At 43.2% G+C, this 19,978-nt stretch overlaps 4 protein-coding genes across 4 annotated transcripts; all 4 read left to right on the top strand.

Annotated features, from left to right (window-relative positions):
- Positions 1-1,630: 1,630 nt before the first annotated feature.
- On the top strand, positions 1,631-2,651 carry LOC125711734 (olfactory receptor 1D2-like). The gene has a single exon (XM_048980965.1). The coding sequence runs from the start codon at positions 1,631-1,633 to the stop codon at positions 2,615-2,617; it is 987 nt and encodes a 328-aa protein (XP_048836922.1). The 3' UTR covers positions 2,618-2,651.
- A 2,838-nt stretch (positions 2,652-5,489) lies between these two features.
- Positions 5,490-6,422, top strand: LOC125712004 (olfactory receptor 4S1-like). The gene has a single exon (XM_048981577.1). The coding sequence runs from the start codon at positions 5,490-5,492 to the stop codon at positions 6,420-6,422; it is 933 nt and encodes a 310-aa protein (XP_048837534.1).
- A 2,076-nt stretch (positions 6,423-8,498) lies between these two features.
- LOC125712003 (olfactory receptor 8U1-like) lies at positions 8,499-9,727 on the top strand. Its single transcript, XM_048981576.1, has one exon. The coding sequence runs from the start codon at positions 8,648-8,650 to the stop codon at positions 9,725-9,727; it is 1,080 nt and encodes a 359-aa protein (XP_048837533.1). The 5' UTR covers positions 8,499-8,647.
- Positions 9,728-11,659: 1,932 nt separating this feature from the next.
- On the top strand, positions 11,660-13,060 carry LOC125711447 (olfactory receptor 8I2-like). Its single transcript, XM_048980338.1, has one exon. The coding sequence runs from the start codon at positions 11,884-11,886 to the stop codon at positions 12,889-12,891; it is 1,008 nt and encodes a 335-aa protein (XP_048836295.1). The 5' UTR covers positions 11,660-11,883; the 3' UTR covers positions 12,892-13,060.
- The last annotated feature ends 6,918 nt before the right edge of the window (positions 13,061-19,978 follow it).

Genomic DNA, 19,978 nt, shown 5'->3' with positions numbered 1-19,978 from the left:
GCTGATCCAGTACTTTCCAGTATAAGCTTTGGAGAGCAAAATTCTCTCCAGTGCTGGATCCGGGCCCGCTGAGGGTCCTCTCCAAGCTGCCGTTTCTGCCGGCAGAATCACCGCCCTCCACAGGATGGGTATCGTCTTCCAGAGACATCTCCTCCAAGATGTCCCGGCTTTGGCAGGCCATCGCCCAGGCTGCAGGATCTTCCCAGACTTCGGGTTGGGCCAGTCAGTACAGGATCTCATCTACCAGGCCGAGGTACGCGTCCTCAGGCAGGGGGGATACCTTCTTGGAGAGGTCTGTCATTCTGTGACGGTCAGGTGCACGAGCAGGGAGCGGGGAAGCAGGATATGGGAGACTGAAATCCAAAACAAAGGGGTTTTATTTCTAGCAGGTAGACAAGGGAGCACACGGTCGACAACGTTAATGACTGACCAGGGGAAACAGATTTTCTAGCTGCCCACATCGTCCTATTCCCTGGCTCCTGTGCCCAGATTGCTCGAGACTCTGGCTGTCGCACCTGCACTGCCCTATTCTCCGGCTGTGGTGCGCACAGCTCCCAGCCTTGAAGGGACTATATCACCGATCCCAGACCTAGATGCAGGCATGAGTATTGTGCCTGACTCTCATAGCAAGAAGAATATATGGAGGAAAGCCTGTTTCTGCTGACTCGCTAGAATCTGCCTCTCCAAGCACCTGCTCCACCAGTCTCCTCTTCCTCTCCTCTAGTGAATAAGTAAATAATGATATTAAAAACAGAGTTCGTTGTTTGTGGGGGGGGCAAGGCCGTGGTGTTAAGGTTGACGTGAGGCCTGTAGCCACACTGAGGTTTGGTCCAGCCACTGACAGAGGGGAAGGCTTTTCCCTGGACAGCGTCAGTGTGTGAGGGGATGTGTGGCACTGGGTTCGCATGGCATACATTCAAGCATACAGATGGGTCATTCTTTGCGAGCATGTAGTACAGGCCTGTTCACCCAGTAGCAAGTGGTGATGCTTGTTCACCAATATTTTCCCTCAATTTTACCTATGTAGCACACTTAGTGGACCCCATCCTCTATGGTATCACACCAATGCAGCACTTTGGAGCCTCCACTTTCTTCTTTGTTAGCACCAGTAGACAGACAGGTAGTGTACACCTGTAGGTTATCCCTGAGACTCAAATGATATATGCACAAAGCTTCCCTAGTTTCACCTGTAGGGGCAGGGCTGTTCATTACGATATTCCTATTTTAGCAATTACAGTTGAAAGATTCTGGTCACCTTAATTATACACAGGTGGTTCATCTCTACAGAGGCCACTGTTAAGGAGACAATAACAAGGGTCTGACAGTGTAACTTAGGTATATATAAAGGGTAGTGGACAGTTCACACTCACCACTTTTTATGGGACTTGGACCTGCACAGGATCTGATGATTTTCAATGGTCACACCACGTTAATAACCCAAGGCTGCTGATGAGTTTGCTTTCAAAAATCTCTGTGAGAGGAGAGCACTTTTTTCAAGTCAATGGCAGGTGATGCAAGCTTTTGTTTAATTTAGAATCTCTCCAACCAATGGGGCAGCCTAGGTATGTTGGCGCTGGATGGAAAAAGGAGAAGATGTTTTAAAAGGAAAATCCATGTGTGTCCATGTCTTATGAACACAGCTAAAATGGAAAATTCTTCTAGTGAAATTGTATTTGTGCTCAGTGGATTGAACGAGACAAAGACAACCAAGCAGATTTATTTTGCATTCGCTCTTCTTGCCTACATTTTTACGTTGTTTGCAAACGTGACTCTGGTTTTGGCGGTTTTTTTCGAAAGAATTCTCCATGAGCCCATGTACATCTTCCTGTGTAATCTCTGTGTTAATGGCATTTTTGGGGCTACGGGTTTCTACCCCAAGATTCTTATTGACCTCTTATCAGACTCTCACGTAATTTCATACAGGGCATGTTTGACTCAGATTTACATGATCTACAATTATGTTTTCTGTGAATTTGTCAATCTGGCAGTGATGGCGTATGACAGGTATGTCGCAATATGTAAACCGTTGGAGTATCACTCCATTATGACGCCTTGGAAGGTCGGAAAATTACTGCTGGTGATTTGGCTTATCCCATTTTGTGAGACATCAATCGGCATGATCATGACAGCTAGACTAACCCTCTGCGGATCGAGGATTGATAAGCTCTACTGTACCAACTGGGAGGTGGTGAAGCTCTCCTGTAGAGACACTACACTGAATAATTTATATGGCTATATTCTTATGTTTATGCATGTTTTTCAAGCATTTTTATTGATCTTGATCTCTTACATCCATATCATCAGGACGTGTCTGAGATCCCGAGTAGAAAGGAGTAAATTCATGGAGACCTGCCTGCCCCACCTCATCACCTTGATGAATTTCACTCTTTCCTTCATTTTTGACGTTATGTATGCACGCTACGGGTCTCAGGGTTCTCTCCAGTCTCTCCGTAATATTCTCACTGTAGAGTACCTGGTCGTTCCTCCTCTCCTGAACCCCCTCATCTATGGCCTGAAGCTGAAGCAGATTCGTAGGAGTATATGGAGAAGGTTTCAGCCCAAAAACTGTCATGCTAAAATAAAGCCCAAAATAAGTAAAAACATTTTAGCTCACTAAAGCTTATGGTTCTTTTAATCGTGTTAAATGCCTTGGGGGTAGAGTTACTTATGTTAAATTTCAGCACATACTGTACTTGGTGTATAAGAGCTGTGATCAATGTCCAATTTTCCCTTTAATGTAAAAACCTGCTTGTCTCTGTCTCAGAGCCACTAGCCACAGACCTAATTGTAATTTGCTTGTTTTAAATATAAACAGTAAGGCCTTTTCTCTGAATCACCATTCTTTGAAAATGATGATGGCTTTTCCCTAATTGTGTCCCGGAAGGGGATTTTTGTGCCTGTAATTCTGTGTTTGTGTAAATATGGTAGTAACATAGAGCACAATCATATTCACTTTATATCATTTTATTCATATAAAAACAGTGAAGAAAATCATGGTCTCTCTCTTTCTCCCTCCCTTCCCATCCTACCCTCTCTCCCCCTCTCTCCTTTTCTCTCTCCCTCTCTCTCTCTCTCTCTCTCTCTCTCTCTCTCTCACACACACACTGTCTCTGTCTCATTTACTTTTAAATTCTATCATTTTATTCATATAAAATATCATGGTTTGCATCCAGTCTCTCTCTCTTTCTCTCTCTTCCTCCCACTCTCCCCCTTCCTCCTTCTCTCTCTCTCTTTCTCTCTCTATCTATTCCTCCCTTCCCCTTCCACCCTCTCTCTCCCTCCCTCCCCCTCTCTCTCTCTCTCTCTCTCTCTCTCTCTCACACACACACACTGTCTCTGTCTCATTTACTTTTAAATTCTATCATTTTATTCATATAAAAAAATCATGGTTTACATCCAGTCTCTCTCTCTCTCTTTCTCTCTCTGTCTCTTCCTCCCTTCCCCTTCCATCCTCCCTCCCTCTCTCTCTCTCTCTCTCTCTCTCACACACACACACACATACAGTCTCATTCTGATTTCAAATCTTCAAATTACAGGTTATGCATATCACCCAGTCTACTGAAACATTATCGTATTGTGTATGCTGTAAACATGCAGAAAAGCTGAAATAATTTCAGGGACATCAAACACCATTTTGGAAGACTTAGACCATGGTTACAGTACTGTGACTCCATTGATCTCAAACTGACAGTTGAAGATCAGGATATAGTAACTTACCCAACTGCAAACAGCGATTTGCAGGAGTACTTGAACAAAATCCCTAAACATCTCTATCACAACAGAAACTCTATCACAAATGTGTACAATGTATATACATCTACACCTTTATCTCTCTTATATGTCATCAGTCAGCTATCATACTCAGATAAATATCTGCCACCCTGAAGGCACCAGGACAGTTTCATTTTTTATGCAGTTTTATTTCATTTGGGCCCTTGTACCTGAAATAATTGTTAAATGCTTTTATTGCTGTCCTGGGGGCTTAAGATGCTGGCACACCTGCTCTCCTAAATCCCCCTAAAATAGGCCTAATGATGCCCCTGCTGGAAACATATGAAGGCTGAAATGTCATCAGTATTTAATGCAGAGAGTCGGTATGAAGGCAGCAGCAGATACTGTACACAGCTACCCTCAAGATGGACACGCTATGCAGAATCCAGAAGGCCAGGCATTTCCCGACAAAGACATGTACGGCACCCATGGTAAAAATGGTCCGGAGCTTCTTGCTTCTTCACTGGCCTTCTCTTCTCCTGGCCCCATAACATTCTGCATGTACAAATCACTCATTTGTGAATTGAGTTTGAAACTGGACAAAACTCACGAAAGAAGACGGGAAAATCAAACTTATGGTCATACAGGTGCTAGGCCATAATGCCGCCCTCTAAGTTAGTCCAGTGGAGACAGTCCTCATTGTTTCCATTGCGATTTTTACAAATGTATGAAAACACCTCCTTCCACAACTTTCCATTTGTGAATCGTGGGTTCTGAGTCCAGCAAAAGCCGTCAACTAATATGAGTGTGCAAAACGCATTTAGCTGTCAGTTCAGTACCAAAATAGCAAAAACAACAAAGTGTTGCTTAAGCAAAATGTAACATTGTGTAATTAAACACTAGAGAGCTTGTGTCTGTTGGGCCAGTGGTATAATGTGCAACATCTCAAGGGTCCAGCAGCACAACATGGATGGTATGAAAAGGGGAGACAATGAGCTTATGTCTATCAGGGACAGGGAGCTCTCTGAGAGACAGATTCAGAGGCTCAGACAGAATATTATATCTCTGCATAACATTATATCTCATGGAACTGATATAGTCCTGGACAGAAAAAGTTACTCTTTGAATTAAAATCAGCAAGTACTTAACGAGTTAATGGATCGTCATTACAACTGCGCAACGTTATGCAGCCATGATGTGAAGTCAGCTGGGTACCTGAATCTACTGAACGGCCAGGTTATCCCATCAATGGATTTTTTTCTTTCCTAACAGCATGGACTTATTCCAGGACAGTAATGCCAAGATGCAAGTGCATGAATGGAAAGTCTTTGAGATGTGCTGAAGAAGCGCAGTGTGGTTCAACTCACCTGTCGTCAATACAAGATCTCGGCAAGAAATGAATGCAAATCTGGATGAAAAAGAATCTCAAGATGCTGCATAAGCACATGGAAACAATGCAGTGACAAATGTGCACCATAATCAAAGCTAAAGGCGGTCCAGTGAAATATTACAGTGTGCCACTTTTTCTTTGGACAGGCAGTGTATGTAGTTTTTTCTTTTTGGTATTTGACTTGCGCAAGGATTTCTTATTTTATTGAGTTGGACTATGTATGTGGCATGTGAGTACAGGATAGGGCACAAAAATGAAATAAAAAATAGACCCACTTAGGTGTCCATTTAGCTGGCTTTCTCGTTACAGTTATGATAGCAATGTGTGTAAGGAGGAGGTCCTTCAGAAGGAGGCCCTGTTTTTACACCCACAGCTCAGGTCTGAGAAAATGGAGAATGACTCTGGCAAGATCATTTTCACCCTCAGTGGTTTGAATGAGACAAGGACAAATAAGCAGGTTTTCTTCGCCTTCTCGCTTCTTATCTTCCTCTGCACTCTTCTTGTAGATTTGACTCTGATTGTGACAATTTCCCTGGAGAGAAATCTCCATACACCCATGTACGTCTTTCTGTGCAGTCTGTGCTTGAATGCAATGTATGGGGCCACAGGTTTTTACCCCAAATTACTTCACGATCTTCTGTCAGACTCTCAGGTGATCTCCTATGCCGCCTGTGTGACTCAGATGTTTGTGGTCTACAATTACGTTTTCTGTGAATTCTTCAATCTGACAATGATGACCTATGACCGGTATAATGCAATTTGTAGGCCGCTGGAGTATCACGCCATTATGACGCCCAGGAAGGTTAGAAAATTACTGCTGACTGCTTGGATTTTCCCCTTTTCTGAGGCAATGATCGGCATCCTTTTGACGATCAGGCTGCCTTTGTGCGGGTTCAGTATCGATAAGCTGTACTGCACCAACTGGGAGGTGGTGAAGCTCGCCTGTGTTGACACCACTTTGAACAATTTCTACGGCTATATTCTCATGTTTCTGCATATTTTTCAGTTTTTTGTGATAACAGTCTCATACATACACATCATCAGGACATGTCTGAGATCCCGGGCAGAGCAGAAAAAATTCATGGAGACCTGCCTGCCCCACCTGATTGCTCTGATCAACTTCACTGTCTCAGTTGCTTTTGATGCCCTGTACTCACGCTATGGGTCCAAGAGCACACTGCTGGCTCTCCGAAATACTCTCACCATAGAATACCTCATGGTCCCTCCTCTTCTGAATCCCCTTATCTATGGCCTGAAGCTGAAGCAGGTTCGTAGGGGCTTCTGCAGAAGATTCGGTATCAAAGTCAGTTCGCTGAAATAACTTGCAATTTTCTGTGTGTAGGACGGTGTCACGACCCGCTTGTATGATCCTCCTGTGTGCCCCACCCCCTCATCAACCTCGTGTGAATTCCTCATTGTTTTTGGCTGTTCTGCCTTTCCGTCCCTGAGCTTTGTGTATGTAGTCCGTGTGCTAGTCCATTTCCTCAGCTCTGTCATTGATGTTTGTATCGTGCAGTTCCCCGTTTGTCCTTAATAAACCCCATATTCCTGATTGTCCGTGACCTGCTCCTGATTCCCCGATCCCTGCCTGTTCGTCCGACCGCGGATCACAACAGACGGGATGAAAAACTTTACTTCAGAATGTGAATGGAGTGTGTTTTTAGTACCTTTAGTGATGTCATTTTGCAATCATCTCAAATGAACATACTCTCCATTTAAGGAGGTTACCTAACAGGTAAAATCGTACTAGGAACAAAGTTATAGTCATTTTGTGTAACAGGCTGTCACATGGTTCAGTTCAGGCCTTAATAATCATCCTGGCAGTAGGTCAGCAGGAAACTAAGTTACTGTATAACTTGACCAAGCTTTCATGTTTGGAAACGTTTATCGGTGTCTTATGCTAAGCGTTCCTTCTCGGACACAACCGGGTCTCAGTGAAGAAACATTTGTGAATGATATGGATGAAATTCTGAAGAGAAAATATGGAATTGTGTGCATACCTCCAGAGTTGTCCCGTATGCATGTCCATACCTATTTGTCTATATTGTGATGTATGCATGGTGGGTCAGAAAACAGGATTTCCAGGCTGTTCAGCTGCTGTATATACAAACCCTTCTCCTACACTCAGCCTTTCGCCTCCTTTTCTGCTTCTCCTCGTCTTTTGTGAGACTTCCTGGCGTTTTATTAAAGAAGCTTTAAGAAAGCGAAACAAATTTCTGCTAATGCAGGTTTGAGGGCAGTGCTTCACATGAATGTCATAAAATAAACCTTAGTCACTCCACTCTCCTGCAGAGGGTCTCTGTCAAGTACCCTGTTTTCACCTGTGAACAGCCCGACTTGCATTCAAAGATTAATTTAAAATGCTTGATTCTTGCTTATTCACAGATAAACCTGTTTTGAATAAACTTAAAATGTCTGGCCAGTTCAGCACATTTCGCATCCATTCCTCGTCTGGTTAAAGTTTGCAGAGGCAGGGTGAGTTCTGTGTCTCTATGTTTACACTGTGAGGTACTCCATGACCTTCCACTGCGTCCTGTAAGTGCGGATCACCTATAAGATTCTCCCAGATCGTTCACCTCCCTATGAAACTTAATCCAAATAAACTCTTTGGGGAGTGTCACAGGACAGATCGGGAACAGATTTCTGTGTAGACATTAGGAATGATGTCAAAATAAAACAAACATCAGCTGTTCAGTCTTCACAAGCTACCAAAAAACAAACACGAAATAAGCCACTGAAGCACATGACACCACACTAAGGTGTTATGAAACCCTCTGGTCTCCCTCCATCTGTACTTGGAGGGGGAAACAAGCCCAGACTGAGGCACAGCAGTCTGCTTGCAGCCTTGCTGGCTCCCTGACTGAGGCCTCGGCCCCTCCGGAAACGTGGGGTGTGGCCTGGCGGTAGCAGTGCCTCATCTAGAGAGTCGGAATGGTACCTCTTATTCACGCATGTGGTAGGCAGTTCTTAGCCAACACAAGCAGCACAAAAGATCTAATGATAGTCATACCGACATCAGCAAAAATACATAACTGACACCTTCCACTATACTTTCAATGTCTGGGCTACATATCACCAGCATCTGAAAATACAGGTTGATAACCTCTGTTTGGTCCAACCAGAAGATACCTCCCTCCACCCATCTACCACATGAACAATTCAGTATTTCACAAACTGTCATCACTCAAAATACATAAAATCCTAATTATTCCTTTTAAATTCCCAGTCAACTGCATATGAAGTTTAATCTTACCAAAGTATGACTTCATCGTCTCACAAATTGGACACTAGAGGACCTCATGTCTGTAGGGACAGAGATGACACAGCAGATCTCGATGGTCAACAGCACAGTCTGGGAGCATAAAAAGACCGGCACAGTGGATGAACATCTACTTTTGGGTGGGGATCAAGAGTGCCATTGGTTTTGCACATCCAGAGCCTGGCGGACATGCTAATGTCATTCTAAATAATTGCATTGTCCTTAATGTTTTAACATTGGAAAATTTTGTTTCTTAAATCTTTTTGTAGATATCCGGTTGTGATTGGATGCACAAGGCATTAAAAGGTACAGAATCCTATGATGTGTGCCAGTTCTTATCCTGTGGGCTCAGTACATTTATGATGTTTCATGGCAAAAATAATTGTACTTTTAAAAAGATCTTTCGTTTTGCATATTGTTCTCTGTCACCTAAAATGGAAAGCTCATCTCGTGAAATTGTTTTTTTCCTCAATGGATTGAACGACACAAAATCAAACAAGCTAATTTATTTTTCCTGTTCATTTCTCATCTACTTGTTTACAATTTTTGTGAATTTGACTCTGGTTGTGACTGTTATGCTGGACAGAGTTCTGCATGAGCCCATGTACATCTTCCTGTGTAATCTGTGTGTCAATGGGATTTATGGTGCTACAGGTTTCTACCCCAAGTTTCTCCTGGACCTCCTATCAGACTCTCACATTATCTCATACAGCGCATGTATAACTCAACTTTTTACAGTCTACACATATATTTTATGTCAGTTTACCAATCTGACAGTAATGGCTTTTGACAGGTATGTCGCAATATGTAAACCATTGGAGTATCACTCCATTATGACCCCTGGGAAGGTGGGGAAATTGCTGCTGGTTCCCTGGCTGTTACCCTTTTGTGAGATAATAATTGGGTATATTTTGATGGCCAGGCTGCCTTTCTGTGGGTTCAAAATTGATAAGCTTTATTGCACCAACTGGGATGTGGTGAAGCTCTCCTGCATAGACACCAGTGTGAATAATCTATATGGATATGTAATAGTCATTATTCAGTTCATCCAAGCACTGCTGATTGTAATCTCCTACTTCCACATCATCAGGACATGTTTGCGATCGAAAGCAGAACAGAACAAGTTTATGGAGACCTGCCTGCCGCATGTGATCACTCTGACTACCTTCTATCTATCTGCTGCGTTTGATGTCTTATATGCCCGTTATGGATCCAGCAGCAGCCTGCAGGGTCTCCGTAACTTCTTCTCCATAGAGTATCTGATCATCCCTCCCCTGCTGGACCCCCTCATTTACGGCCTCAAGCTGAAGCAGATTCGTCGGAGCGTCTGGAGGCTGCTCAGCAGGAAAGTCAGTGCGCTGATGTAGATTCCAGAATGTTCTTCCTCTCAGTAAACAAAAATGGTGACAGACTGAAAATTTTGTTTGATGGACCCTTAAGCTGTAACTGTGATGATTTCAAATTTAGTCATATTTAGGCATGACAGGAGTTCTGTGCTAAATGTGAGGATCTAATACTAATGACAACCTCAAATGCATTTGGCAGAAATTCAGCTGCTGCTGTTATGCTGGTGACGATCAGCCTTCTCACAGCTGTGGGCTTAAAGGTGAAGCTGTGCCCCCTCGTGTTCCTCACAGTGACACTGCAGCCCTCAGTATGCATGGGTGATACGTTCCAAGACCTACTGCCAATAGCTGAATCTGTGGATAATATCAAACCATAGGTAAATCCCATATATAAAGTGATATATGAAGTGGGGGAGCAGCGTGTGGCTCTGTGGGCTAAGCCTGTGTGCCTGTAATCAGAAGATCGCAGGTTCAAGTCCAGCCTCAGCCTGTGGGTCCTTGAGCAAGACCCTTAACCCCCAGCTCCCTGGGCGCCGCTACGGGTGGCAGCCCTTCACAGACAACTTCCTCTATGAAAAAAGAGGAAGTTGTGGGAGGCATAAAGACAATTTCCCTGCGGGGATCAATAAAGTATCAATTATTTCCGTGTGCGCACGTATGATAAAGTTTAACTGAAATATTAGGATATTTTAACAATGTAGTCAAATGAAATGTACCAAGTACCAATGATTCCCTGCCTTTCCTCTCCGTCAGGTTCCTTGTGAGACACCGCTGACTGAATGGTTTGATTTTAGCTGTGAATTCTGGGATCCTGTTTAATGTCACGACTGAAGCTCTCACACTGTTTACAACCAGGAAGGAATACTATTAGTTTCTATTTAATATCTTTAATAAAGGCCTAATTTTAATTCCTAATAAATGCATGTTGATATAATCAGTAGTATGTCATCTGATATCTTGCTTGGAAAATATCGAGAGCAATGTTGTGCTATTTTCTATGCTATTCAAGTTAAATGTGTGGCCCCCTAGTGGGCCGCAGCCCCCCCGTTCAGAAGCATTGATCTAAGGGTTGGCCACATTCACCCCTAGGAAATATGGGTCCAGCCTGGTTGCCAGTCCTCATCAGGATAGTAAAAACTAAATATGAATCATTCTATTTCTTACATGGGACCTTAGTAAAAACAGCATGGCCAACCCCATAAAAATAAGTGGCCCCCCCATGGCCACCCCAAGTGAGATTTTCTGCAGGCGCCACTGCAGACAATCGACCCATCAAAGTGCTCTTTTCAGCAGACAGTTATGAAGATGCATTCAGGACCTGCGTATCGTGCTAGAAACTGGAGAACTCCATATTGAGCCGAAATATCATGTGATTCCATCAGCAAATGGCATAAGCTGCCTTAAGATGACTAGGTAACAGTGAGTGGTGCACAGTGATCCATCCACAGTGCAGTTATTGTGACTCTGCTTGTCAATTAATAATATTCTGGGTCAGTAGTATGAAGCCCCTGCTAAGCTTTATGTTTATTATCTGATCTGCCCCCCCCCCTCTTTTTTTGTTTGCTTGTTTTGGTTATTTCCTCTCTTGTTTTTGTTTGTGCTTTTTGTGATGCATGTGTCTGTGGTTGTTGGTTTGATAAGGCAAATAAAAAACAGAATCACAAAAATAAGTCAGGTTCGTGATCCCTGCCGGCTCCTGTCTGAAGCTACATCCCTCCACCCATCCACCACTTCAGGCATGTGTTTACAAACTGATATCACTAAAGATGAATAAAATCCCGGTCAAATGCATATGACGTTTAATCTTACCAAAGTATGACTTCATCGTCTCACAAATTGGACACTAGAGGACCTCATGTCTGTAGGGACAGAGATGACACAGCAGATCTCGATGGTCAACAGCACAGTTTAGGAGCATAAAAAGACCAGCACAGAGGTTAGAATCCTACTTTTGGAAGGAAACCAAGGATTTCTTTCCTTTTGCACATCCAGATCATAGTGAACATGCTGACCACAGACTGTCATTATAAATAATTGCATTTTATTCAACAATTTGACTTTTGAATTCTGGATATTTTGCTTTTTCGGTATTTTATCTATTGTAGCTCAGTCCTATTCATTGCTGATTTTAACGCTACAAACTCCTGTAATGTGTTCCTGGGATAAGTTTATTCAGAATGATATATGCTAAAAAGAAACGTTTCATAAAAAATAAGACCTGTCTTTCTGCATGTCATCTGCGATCTCCTAATATGGAAAATTCATCTCATGAAATGTTTTTTTTCCTCAGTACTTTGAACGACACAAAATCAAACAAACTGATTTATTTTTCCTGTTCATTTCTCATCTATTTGTTCACAATTTTTGTGAATTTGACTCTGGTTGTGTCTGTCATGCTGGACAGAGTTCTGCATGAGCCCATGTACATCTTCCTGTGTAATCTGTGTGTCAATGGGATTTATGGTGCTACAGGTTTCTACCCCAAGTTTCTCCTGGACCTCCTATCAGACTCTCACGTTATCTCATACAGTGCATGTTTAGCTCAAATTTGTTTGGTCTACACATATGTGTTTTGTCAGCTTTCCAATCTGACAGTAATGGCTTATGACAGGTATGTCGCAATATGTAAACCCCTGAAGTATCACCCCATTATGACCCCAGGAAAGGTGGGCAAATTGCTGCTGCTACCCTGGCTGATATCCTTTTGTGAGACATTAGTTGGGTATATTTTGATGGCTAGGTTGCCTTTATGTGGGTTCAAAATTGATAAACTATATTGCACCAGCTGGGATGTGGTGAAGCTCTCCTGTGTTGACACCAGTGTGAATAATCTATATGGATATATAATACTTGTCTCTAATTTCATCCAAGCACTGCTGATTGTAATCTCCTACTTCCACATCATCAGGGCATGTTTGCAATCAAAAGCAGAACAGAACAAGTTCATGGAGACCTGTCTGCCCCATCTGATCACTCTGACTACCTTCTATGTATCTGCGGCATTTGATGCCTTGTATGCACGCTATGGATCCAGCAGCAGCCTGCAGGGTCTCCGTAACTTCTTCTCCATAGAGTATCTGATCATCCCTCCCCTGCTGGACCCCCTCATTTACGGCCTCAAGCTGAAGCAGATTCGTCGGAGCGTCTGGAGGCTGCTCAGCCGGAAAGTCAGTGCGCTGATGTAGATTCCAGAATGTTCTTCCTTTCAGTAAACAAAAATGGTGACAGACTCTAAATTTTGTTTGATGGACCCTTAAGCTGTAACTGTGATGATTTCAAATTTAGTCATATTTAGGCATGACAGGAGTTCTGTGCTAAATGTGAGGATCTAATACTAATGACAACCTCAAATGCATTTGGCAGAAATTCAGCTGCTGCTGTTATGCTGGTGATGATCAGCCTTCTCACAACTGTGGGCTTAAAGGTGAAGCTGCGCCCCCTCGTGTTCCTCACAGTGACACTGCAGCCCTCAGTATGCATGGGTGATACGTTCCAAGACCTACTGCGAATAGCTGAATCTATGGATAATATCAAACCATCGGTAAATCCCATATATAAAGTGATACTCAGCAGGAAAGTCAGTGCGCTGACATAGATTCTAGAATATTCTGCCTCTCGATAAACAAAAATGGTGAAAATGACTGAGAATTTTGTTTGATGGGCCATTAATGTTCAACTGTGATGATTTCAAATTTAGTCATATGGAAGCATGACAGGAGTTCTGTGCTAAATGTGAGGTTCTAATATAAATGACAACCTCAAATGCATTTGGCAGAAATTCAGCTGCTGCTGTTATGCTGGTGATGAAAAATTTGGATATTTTTTTAACCATTTATTAAAATGAAATGCACCAAGTACCAATGATTCCCTGCCTTTCCTCTCCGTCAGCTTCCCTGTGAGACGCCGCTGACTGAATGGTTTTACTTTAGCTGTGAATTCTGGGATCCTGTTTAATGTCACGACTGAAGCTCTCACACTGTTTACAACCAGGAAGGAATACTATTAGTTTCTATTTAATATCTTTAATAAAGCCCTAATTTTAATGCCTAATAAATGCATGTTGTATGCAGTAGTATGTCATCTGATATCTTGCTTGGAAAATATCGAGAGCAATGTTGTGCTATTTTCTATTATGCTTTTCAAGAAAATTGTGTGGCCCCCTAGTGGGCTGCAGGCCCTCCCCCCGTTCAGAAGCACTGATCTAAGGGTTGGCCACATTCACCCCAAGGAAATATGGATCCAGCCTGGTTGCCAGTCCTCATCAGGATAGTAAAAACTAAATATGAATTATTTTATTTCTTACATGAGACTTTAGTAGAAGCAGCATGGACACCCCCATAAATATAAGTGGCCCCTCATGGCCACCCCAAGTGAGATTTTCTGCAGGCGCCACTGCAGACAATCGACCCATCAAAGTGCTAATTTCAGCAGACGGTTCTGAAGATGCATTCAGGATCTGTGTATCATGCTAGAAACTGGAGAACTCCATATAGAGCCGAAATATCATGTGATTCCATCAGCAAATGGCATAAGCTGCCTATAGATGACTAACCCAGGTAACAGTGAATGGTACAGAGTGATCCATCCACAGTGCAGAAATGTCTTGTGTACCAATGAATTTAAAAAAATTAAAAGACTTCACTTGCAGAAAATCTGCATTGAATTTGACGCCGAACAATAATTTCAAAACGCAGTCAGTCAAAAAGAGGTCCGGCCACCTTGACAGTTCCTCCAATTATCATGCTGCAGTCTAGTGTCCTGGCCCCACCCACTGCCCCATTTTCTCCGAGAGAAGCCTTCCTGGCGGGCCCGGACATAGGCATGGGCAAGGTGGGGCAATGCCCCCCTAAATGCTGTGACTGCCCCCCCAAACGTGAAGGCATGCAAAATTCCGAATATCATAAAAACTTTAAGTAAAAGGGTCAGAGCGCTCTCTGCTCGCTTTCAAACTAGCTACTGATTGGTAGATGTAGGGAGGGAGTGGCTACTCACTTCATTTGCTTGCTCGTCTCACTTGCTCGTCTCACTTGCTCACAGTCACGGCACGACAGAGCTCAAAACTCAAAAAAAAAGACATCGTTCTAAATCTTTTCTTTCGCGGTCTCTCACCGGAATTATTTAATTACTATAACTCTGTTCTTCTTCTCTATCTTCTCTCTCTTTCTCCTCACTCATTTACAATTTGTTGAAGTGAATCAAGTAACGAGTCGACAATACACAGATTTCTGGTTGCTAAAGCTAAACCTAGCAGTAGCAGCGGAGCTGCCAGCAGCAGTGCTACGGATTTAGCAGCAGTGGAGACAGAATCATTACCCGGTCCCGGCTCATCGGGTAGTACTGCTTGTGGACTCGCCACAAACCATTGTGCCCGGTCCAGTACCAGTACAAGTTTTTCTAGCTGCACAAGCACCACAGCCCCCGCTGCCCCCACCGTTCGCAGTCCAGTGGCCGCTGCGGATGATGTAGACATAGGCTTGAACACCATAGCACCGTCACAACCCAATGCTCTTGTTTTCCCCAAGCGTAATTTTGGTAAAAATGCACGCTCATTCTGCCCAGGCTGGTATCGCGGGAGACCATGGCTCGAATATTCAGCAAAGCTTGATGCGTGCTTTTGTTTCCCATGTCGTAAATTTGGCGGGAACAATGACTGGGATTTGGTTTTTACAAAACAAGGATTTAATAATTGGAAAACGGCATTGGAAAAGAACAAGGGACTCACAAAGCATGCATCAAGTCAATGCCACATAAAAAATGCAAAAGCATGGTCTGAAATGTCCCAAAGAGAGGCCACAGGGGAAACTATTGGTAATTTATTAGGGCCAACACAAATGGAAAAAAATAGATATTATATAAAAACAATTGGAGAAGTAGTTCAGTTCCTAGCAGTAAATGAACTTCCACTTCGTGGCAGTGTGGAGAGCTCAAATGAAGATGATTTCTCTGCAGGACTGTTCTTAAAAATGGTTGACTACACACTACCTGTAAGGCAAATCAAATGAGAAGATAGAGATATGGATAGGGGGACTGATATGACGACAGCATAGTTAGTATAGTTTTCTTTGCATAGATGATTAGAGAAGCTCACACTCGCCCCCCCCCCAATATTTTACATGCACCCCTTACTGGGGCTGGCTAAATCCGGCCCTGCTTCCTGGAAATGACGCTTTGAATCATTTGCCCAAAAATTGTCTTGCTTTGCTGCATTGAAAACAGATTTGCCATTGAAGTCAAGTGAAGCTGCACTTCAATGGGTTTTATTGGATTGTGAAGCCACAGGCAGGTAATGTCAGGTCACGTCTGGTTGGGGAGCATGCGTTGATGCAGCACATTGCCGCACCCACCACACGGCGAAACTCCTTGGGATCTCAGCTGGCGACGCCCCCAGGCAGACACACGTTCCAGCCCCACACTCCGGAAATGGCCATCCATCTACCGCAGCCTGGTGGTACTTGGACGTCCCCTCGGCCTGGTCCAGCCATTCAGGTCCTCAGCAATGAGGATCCTGTGAAGCAGATCACCCTCAGGGAAACGCCCCACATGGCCGTAGTGGCGTAACTGACGCTCCCTGACAATGCAGGTAATGTGCCTCATTCGGGACTCTTCTAGGAAACGCCCATTCGACACAAAGTCAAACCAGTGGTACCCAAGGATTCTCAGAAGAGACCCAGTACTGAAGGAGTCCAGCCTGCGTCTCCGGTCACTGGATAGCATCCATGTTAGATCACGTCTGGTTGGGCAGCATGCTTTGATTAGTTGATGCCGCCCCACTACACGGTGAATCTCCTCGGGATCCCCCCAGGCAGACATGGTACTGAAGGAGTCCATTCTCCATCTCAGCTCACTGGATAGTGTCCATTAGTGTCCTCATGACATTTTTACTTTTTTTTTAAATATTACTTTTCCTGATGTTGCATTTGATGAATTTTTGCCTCAATATTAGTTTTTTGGTGTTATTTTAGTGCGGTCATGTAAAAACCTCCCACACCCAATATCATTTCATTTATGCGATATGATGGAAATAACAAGAAATAGTAGGAGATTGCATATTTGTGAAAAATGATAAAGATAATAAGACCATCTACTAGGAAATGGTTAATGCATGCTTGTATAACATAAATTAATCAATATATGTTGTTTACTGGATATCTATGAGAAGCGTAGCGAGTGGTTAGTATCCACTGACTACGTTTCCCATAGATATCCAATAAACAACATCTATCGATTGATTTTCCACTGGATATGTTTCCAACAGATATCCTAATACTGTATGTTTTTTTTTACATTTGTCTGCAGCAGTGCTGCCTGAATTTGCATTTAACGTTTAATTTGTATCTATTACTATCTTCAGATTTTAGACATGTCGTTTACAAATATCGATCGAAATCAGCAGGATATTCAGCTGCGAAGAAATGGGCACAGAATTTGAAATCAAATACAAAACGGCGTCCCAGCATAACAGAAACGCACAAGGGCATGAATGAGATCACGTGCAAAATGCCTTTGAACAGAGACATTGTTGGTAGATTTTTGGGGTTGTACACTAAAGTCAAAGGGCAAGCTGACAGAATAAGGATGATATCTCAAGAATTGCTGAAGCTTTGGGAGAAGCTGAGCTTCCCTTTTCTTTCTACACAAGAAGTTTCAGCAAAGATCGACAAGCAGATAAAAGCGTTTGAAAAATATAAGAAGCGGAGGAATGACGAATTTCAAAAGATTCTTACTCATCTCTTCGATATTACAAAACCAAGTGGAAACTGGCTTTGCAGTGAAGACAAAGGACTTTACCGAAAACAGATAGAGTCAGAAGGCCGAGTGGGTTACACGACTGAGAAAGTGGCTTCTATAACAACGATCCATCCATCCATTAAACGAAAGTACCAAGCAACAAGATCTGCAGCCAAGCTGGTTTCCAAAGTATCCTTGTCAACAAGGAAAGCATCAAATGTTCTTCAAAACTTGGCTGAGGAAGGAATAGATGTACCCACACCATCACAATCGAGGATTTGGCGTCGAGTGATCAAGGACGCTGAAAAAGTCAAAAGCAGGCTGAAAGAACTGATTGATGAAGAGAAATTCTGCCTGCATTTTGATGGGAAGAGAATTGACAATAAAGAATATCAGGCAGTCTGTCTGAAGAATTCTGCAAGAACTTTAAACCCAGGCATTTTGGCTTGTGAATGCGGATCAGCTGAGGACATCTTCATCCTACTGCAAGCCCTGTTGGATGAATGCAATGCATGGGTGTCACGGGAGACAAGGCAGCAATCGCGAGCAGAGCGGCGATCGTGCGGAAGGAGCAGGCAGGCAAGCGGGATACGGGGAAAACGGGGTTTTAATCAGGATAAGCGGGTCAGGGAACACTGGACGGCAACAGACATCAGGAAACATCAATGACGGACAAGGGAAAACTAACTAGTAACTAGACAAAGTAACTAGACAAAGTAACTAGACAAAGCTGGAGACGATCAGGGAAATACACGTGGGTAATCAGGAGGCGTGGCACACACGAGGAGCGGACGAGCCGGGTATGACAATGGGGTAGTGTCAAAATGATTATTTGTGACACAACAGCCGTCAATACAGGACACAAAAATGGTGTTGTTGTTGTTAGACTCCAGATGAAGTTCAGACAAAAGGGTCTAGAAGAGCCTCAGTTTATCGGATGTCAACATCATATTCTAGATCTGATTCTACGACATTTGATGAATTCGTTGTTCACAACAAAATCACAGTCACCCAGCATCAACTATCCATTCATTGAAGATGTTTTGACAGGATATGAGGACTTAAGAAAAACATATTCTGGGTCAAAAAAGATGCCGACACATGAAAACCCAGGATGGAGAGATGACTTTAGGTTACTTTTTGAACTCTGTGAGGGATATAACTTCTACCAGAAGACAGGAAAATGGCCTCAATTGAATAGGCACAAGCTGCCCTCCCTTCACAGTGCCAGATGGAATTCACGTGCAATCTTTGCACTGATTGCTTTTTTTTCTCCTTCAGAAATGGAGAGATCAACTCAAAACTACTTGTGACTTCATCGCAACTACATGGGCAAATGCATGGTTTTCAAATCAGCACTATTTGAAGGACACATACAACGAGCTGCATGCTGCAATCTCCAAACTGAAGTGTCCTATGGCTTTAAAATCTTTTACCAGTCATTGGGTAAAGGACCGCTCGGTGCTTGATGTGCCTCGCTCAAATACGGTGGCCGAGCGAGCTGTGAAGAAGATGGAAGAACTACATAGCACTTGCAAAACTGGCAAATATCTTAACAGCAAATTCATAAACAGTAATTCACAAATTTAAAACTTAATCTGTACTTTTATGCATGCAACATTCGTTCGCAAATAAAGGCTTTGTTTTGATACTTCAGCCTAATCTCATTAGGTGCGGAAGCTTTTTTCGCAGCTTGACAAAATGAAGGTAATTTTTGAAAGTTGTAGGTAAAAGTTCATCGATTGCCACCCCAGCGTTTTAAATTTTAAAAAAATCGTAACCCTAGTGTCCATGACTCACAGCCATACAGCAAGACAGGGAGCACCAGGATTCTAAGGACTTGGACCTCCATCCACTTGCAAAGATATTGGGAGCCACGCACCCCTTTCCAGTGACCTCATGATGCCCTATGCTCTCCCAATCAGTCGGCTCACTTCATAGGAAGAGTCACCAGAGACATGAATGTCACTGCCGAGGAACAGTAGGTAAACCTCTCAACAAGCTCAACATACTCCCCACAGACAGACGCACTACTGATAGCTGTGCCTAAGAAGTCACTAAAGGCCTGGATCTTGGTCTTTATCCAGGACACCCGCAAACCCAGACACTCAGACTCCTTGCTCAGTCTCTCGATCAGACCCTCCTTTGCCTCTGCTAAGATCACAGCATCGTCAGCAAAGTCAAGATCCATAAATTTTCCTTCATCGGCAGATGCCCCCAGACTAAATACATAAGAAGAGGAGTAAGACAGACTTTTATATTGAAGCTGTATAAAGGTTGAATCTCTGGGCAGGATTTGGGCCTCCAGCACCTGAAAAGCCAGGTTCATGACCACCGCAGGCTCCTGCCTGAAGATACGTCCCTCCACCCATCTACCACATGAACAATACAGTGTTTCACGAACTGTCATCACTCAAAATACATAAAATCCTAATTGTTCCTTTTAAATTCCCAGTCAACTGCATGTGAAGTTTAATCTTACCAAAGTATGACTTCATCGTCTCACAAATTGGACACTAGAGGACCTCATGTCTGTAGGGACAG

The sequence above is a fragment of the Brienomyrus brachyistius genome, chromosome 17 (assembly GCF_023856365.1).
Source record: "Brienomyrus brachyistius isolate T26 chromosome 17, BBRACH_0.4, whole genome shotgun sequence".
In the NCBI taxonomy this organism is placed as follows: Eukaryota; Metazoa; Chordata; class Actinopteri; order Osteoglossiformes; family Mormyridae; genus Brienomyrus; species Brienomyrus brachyistius.
The sequence above is the reverse complement of the archived record's forward strand: the minus strand, read 5'-3'. Positions and strand labels throughout refer to the sequence as shown.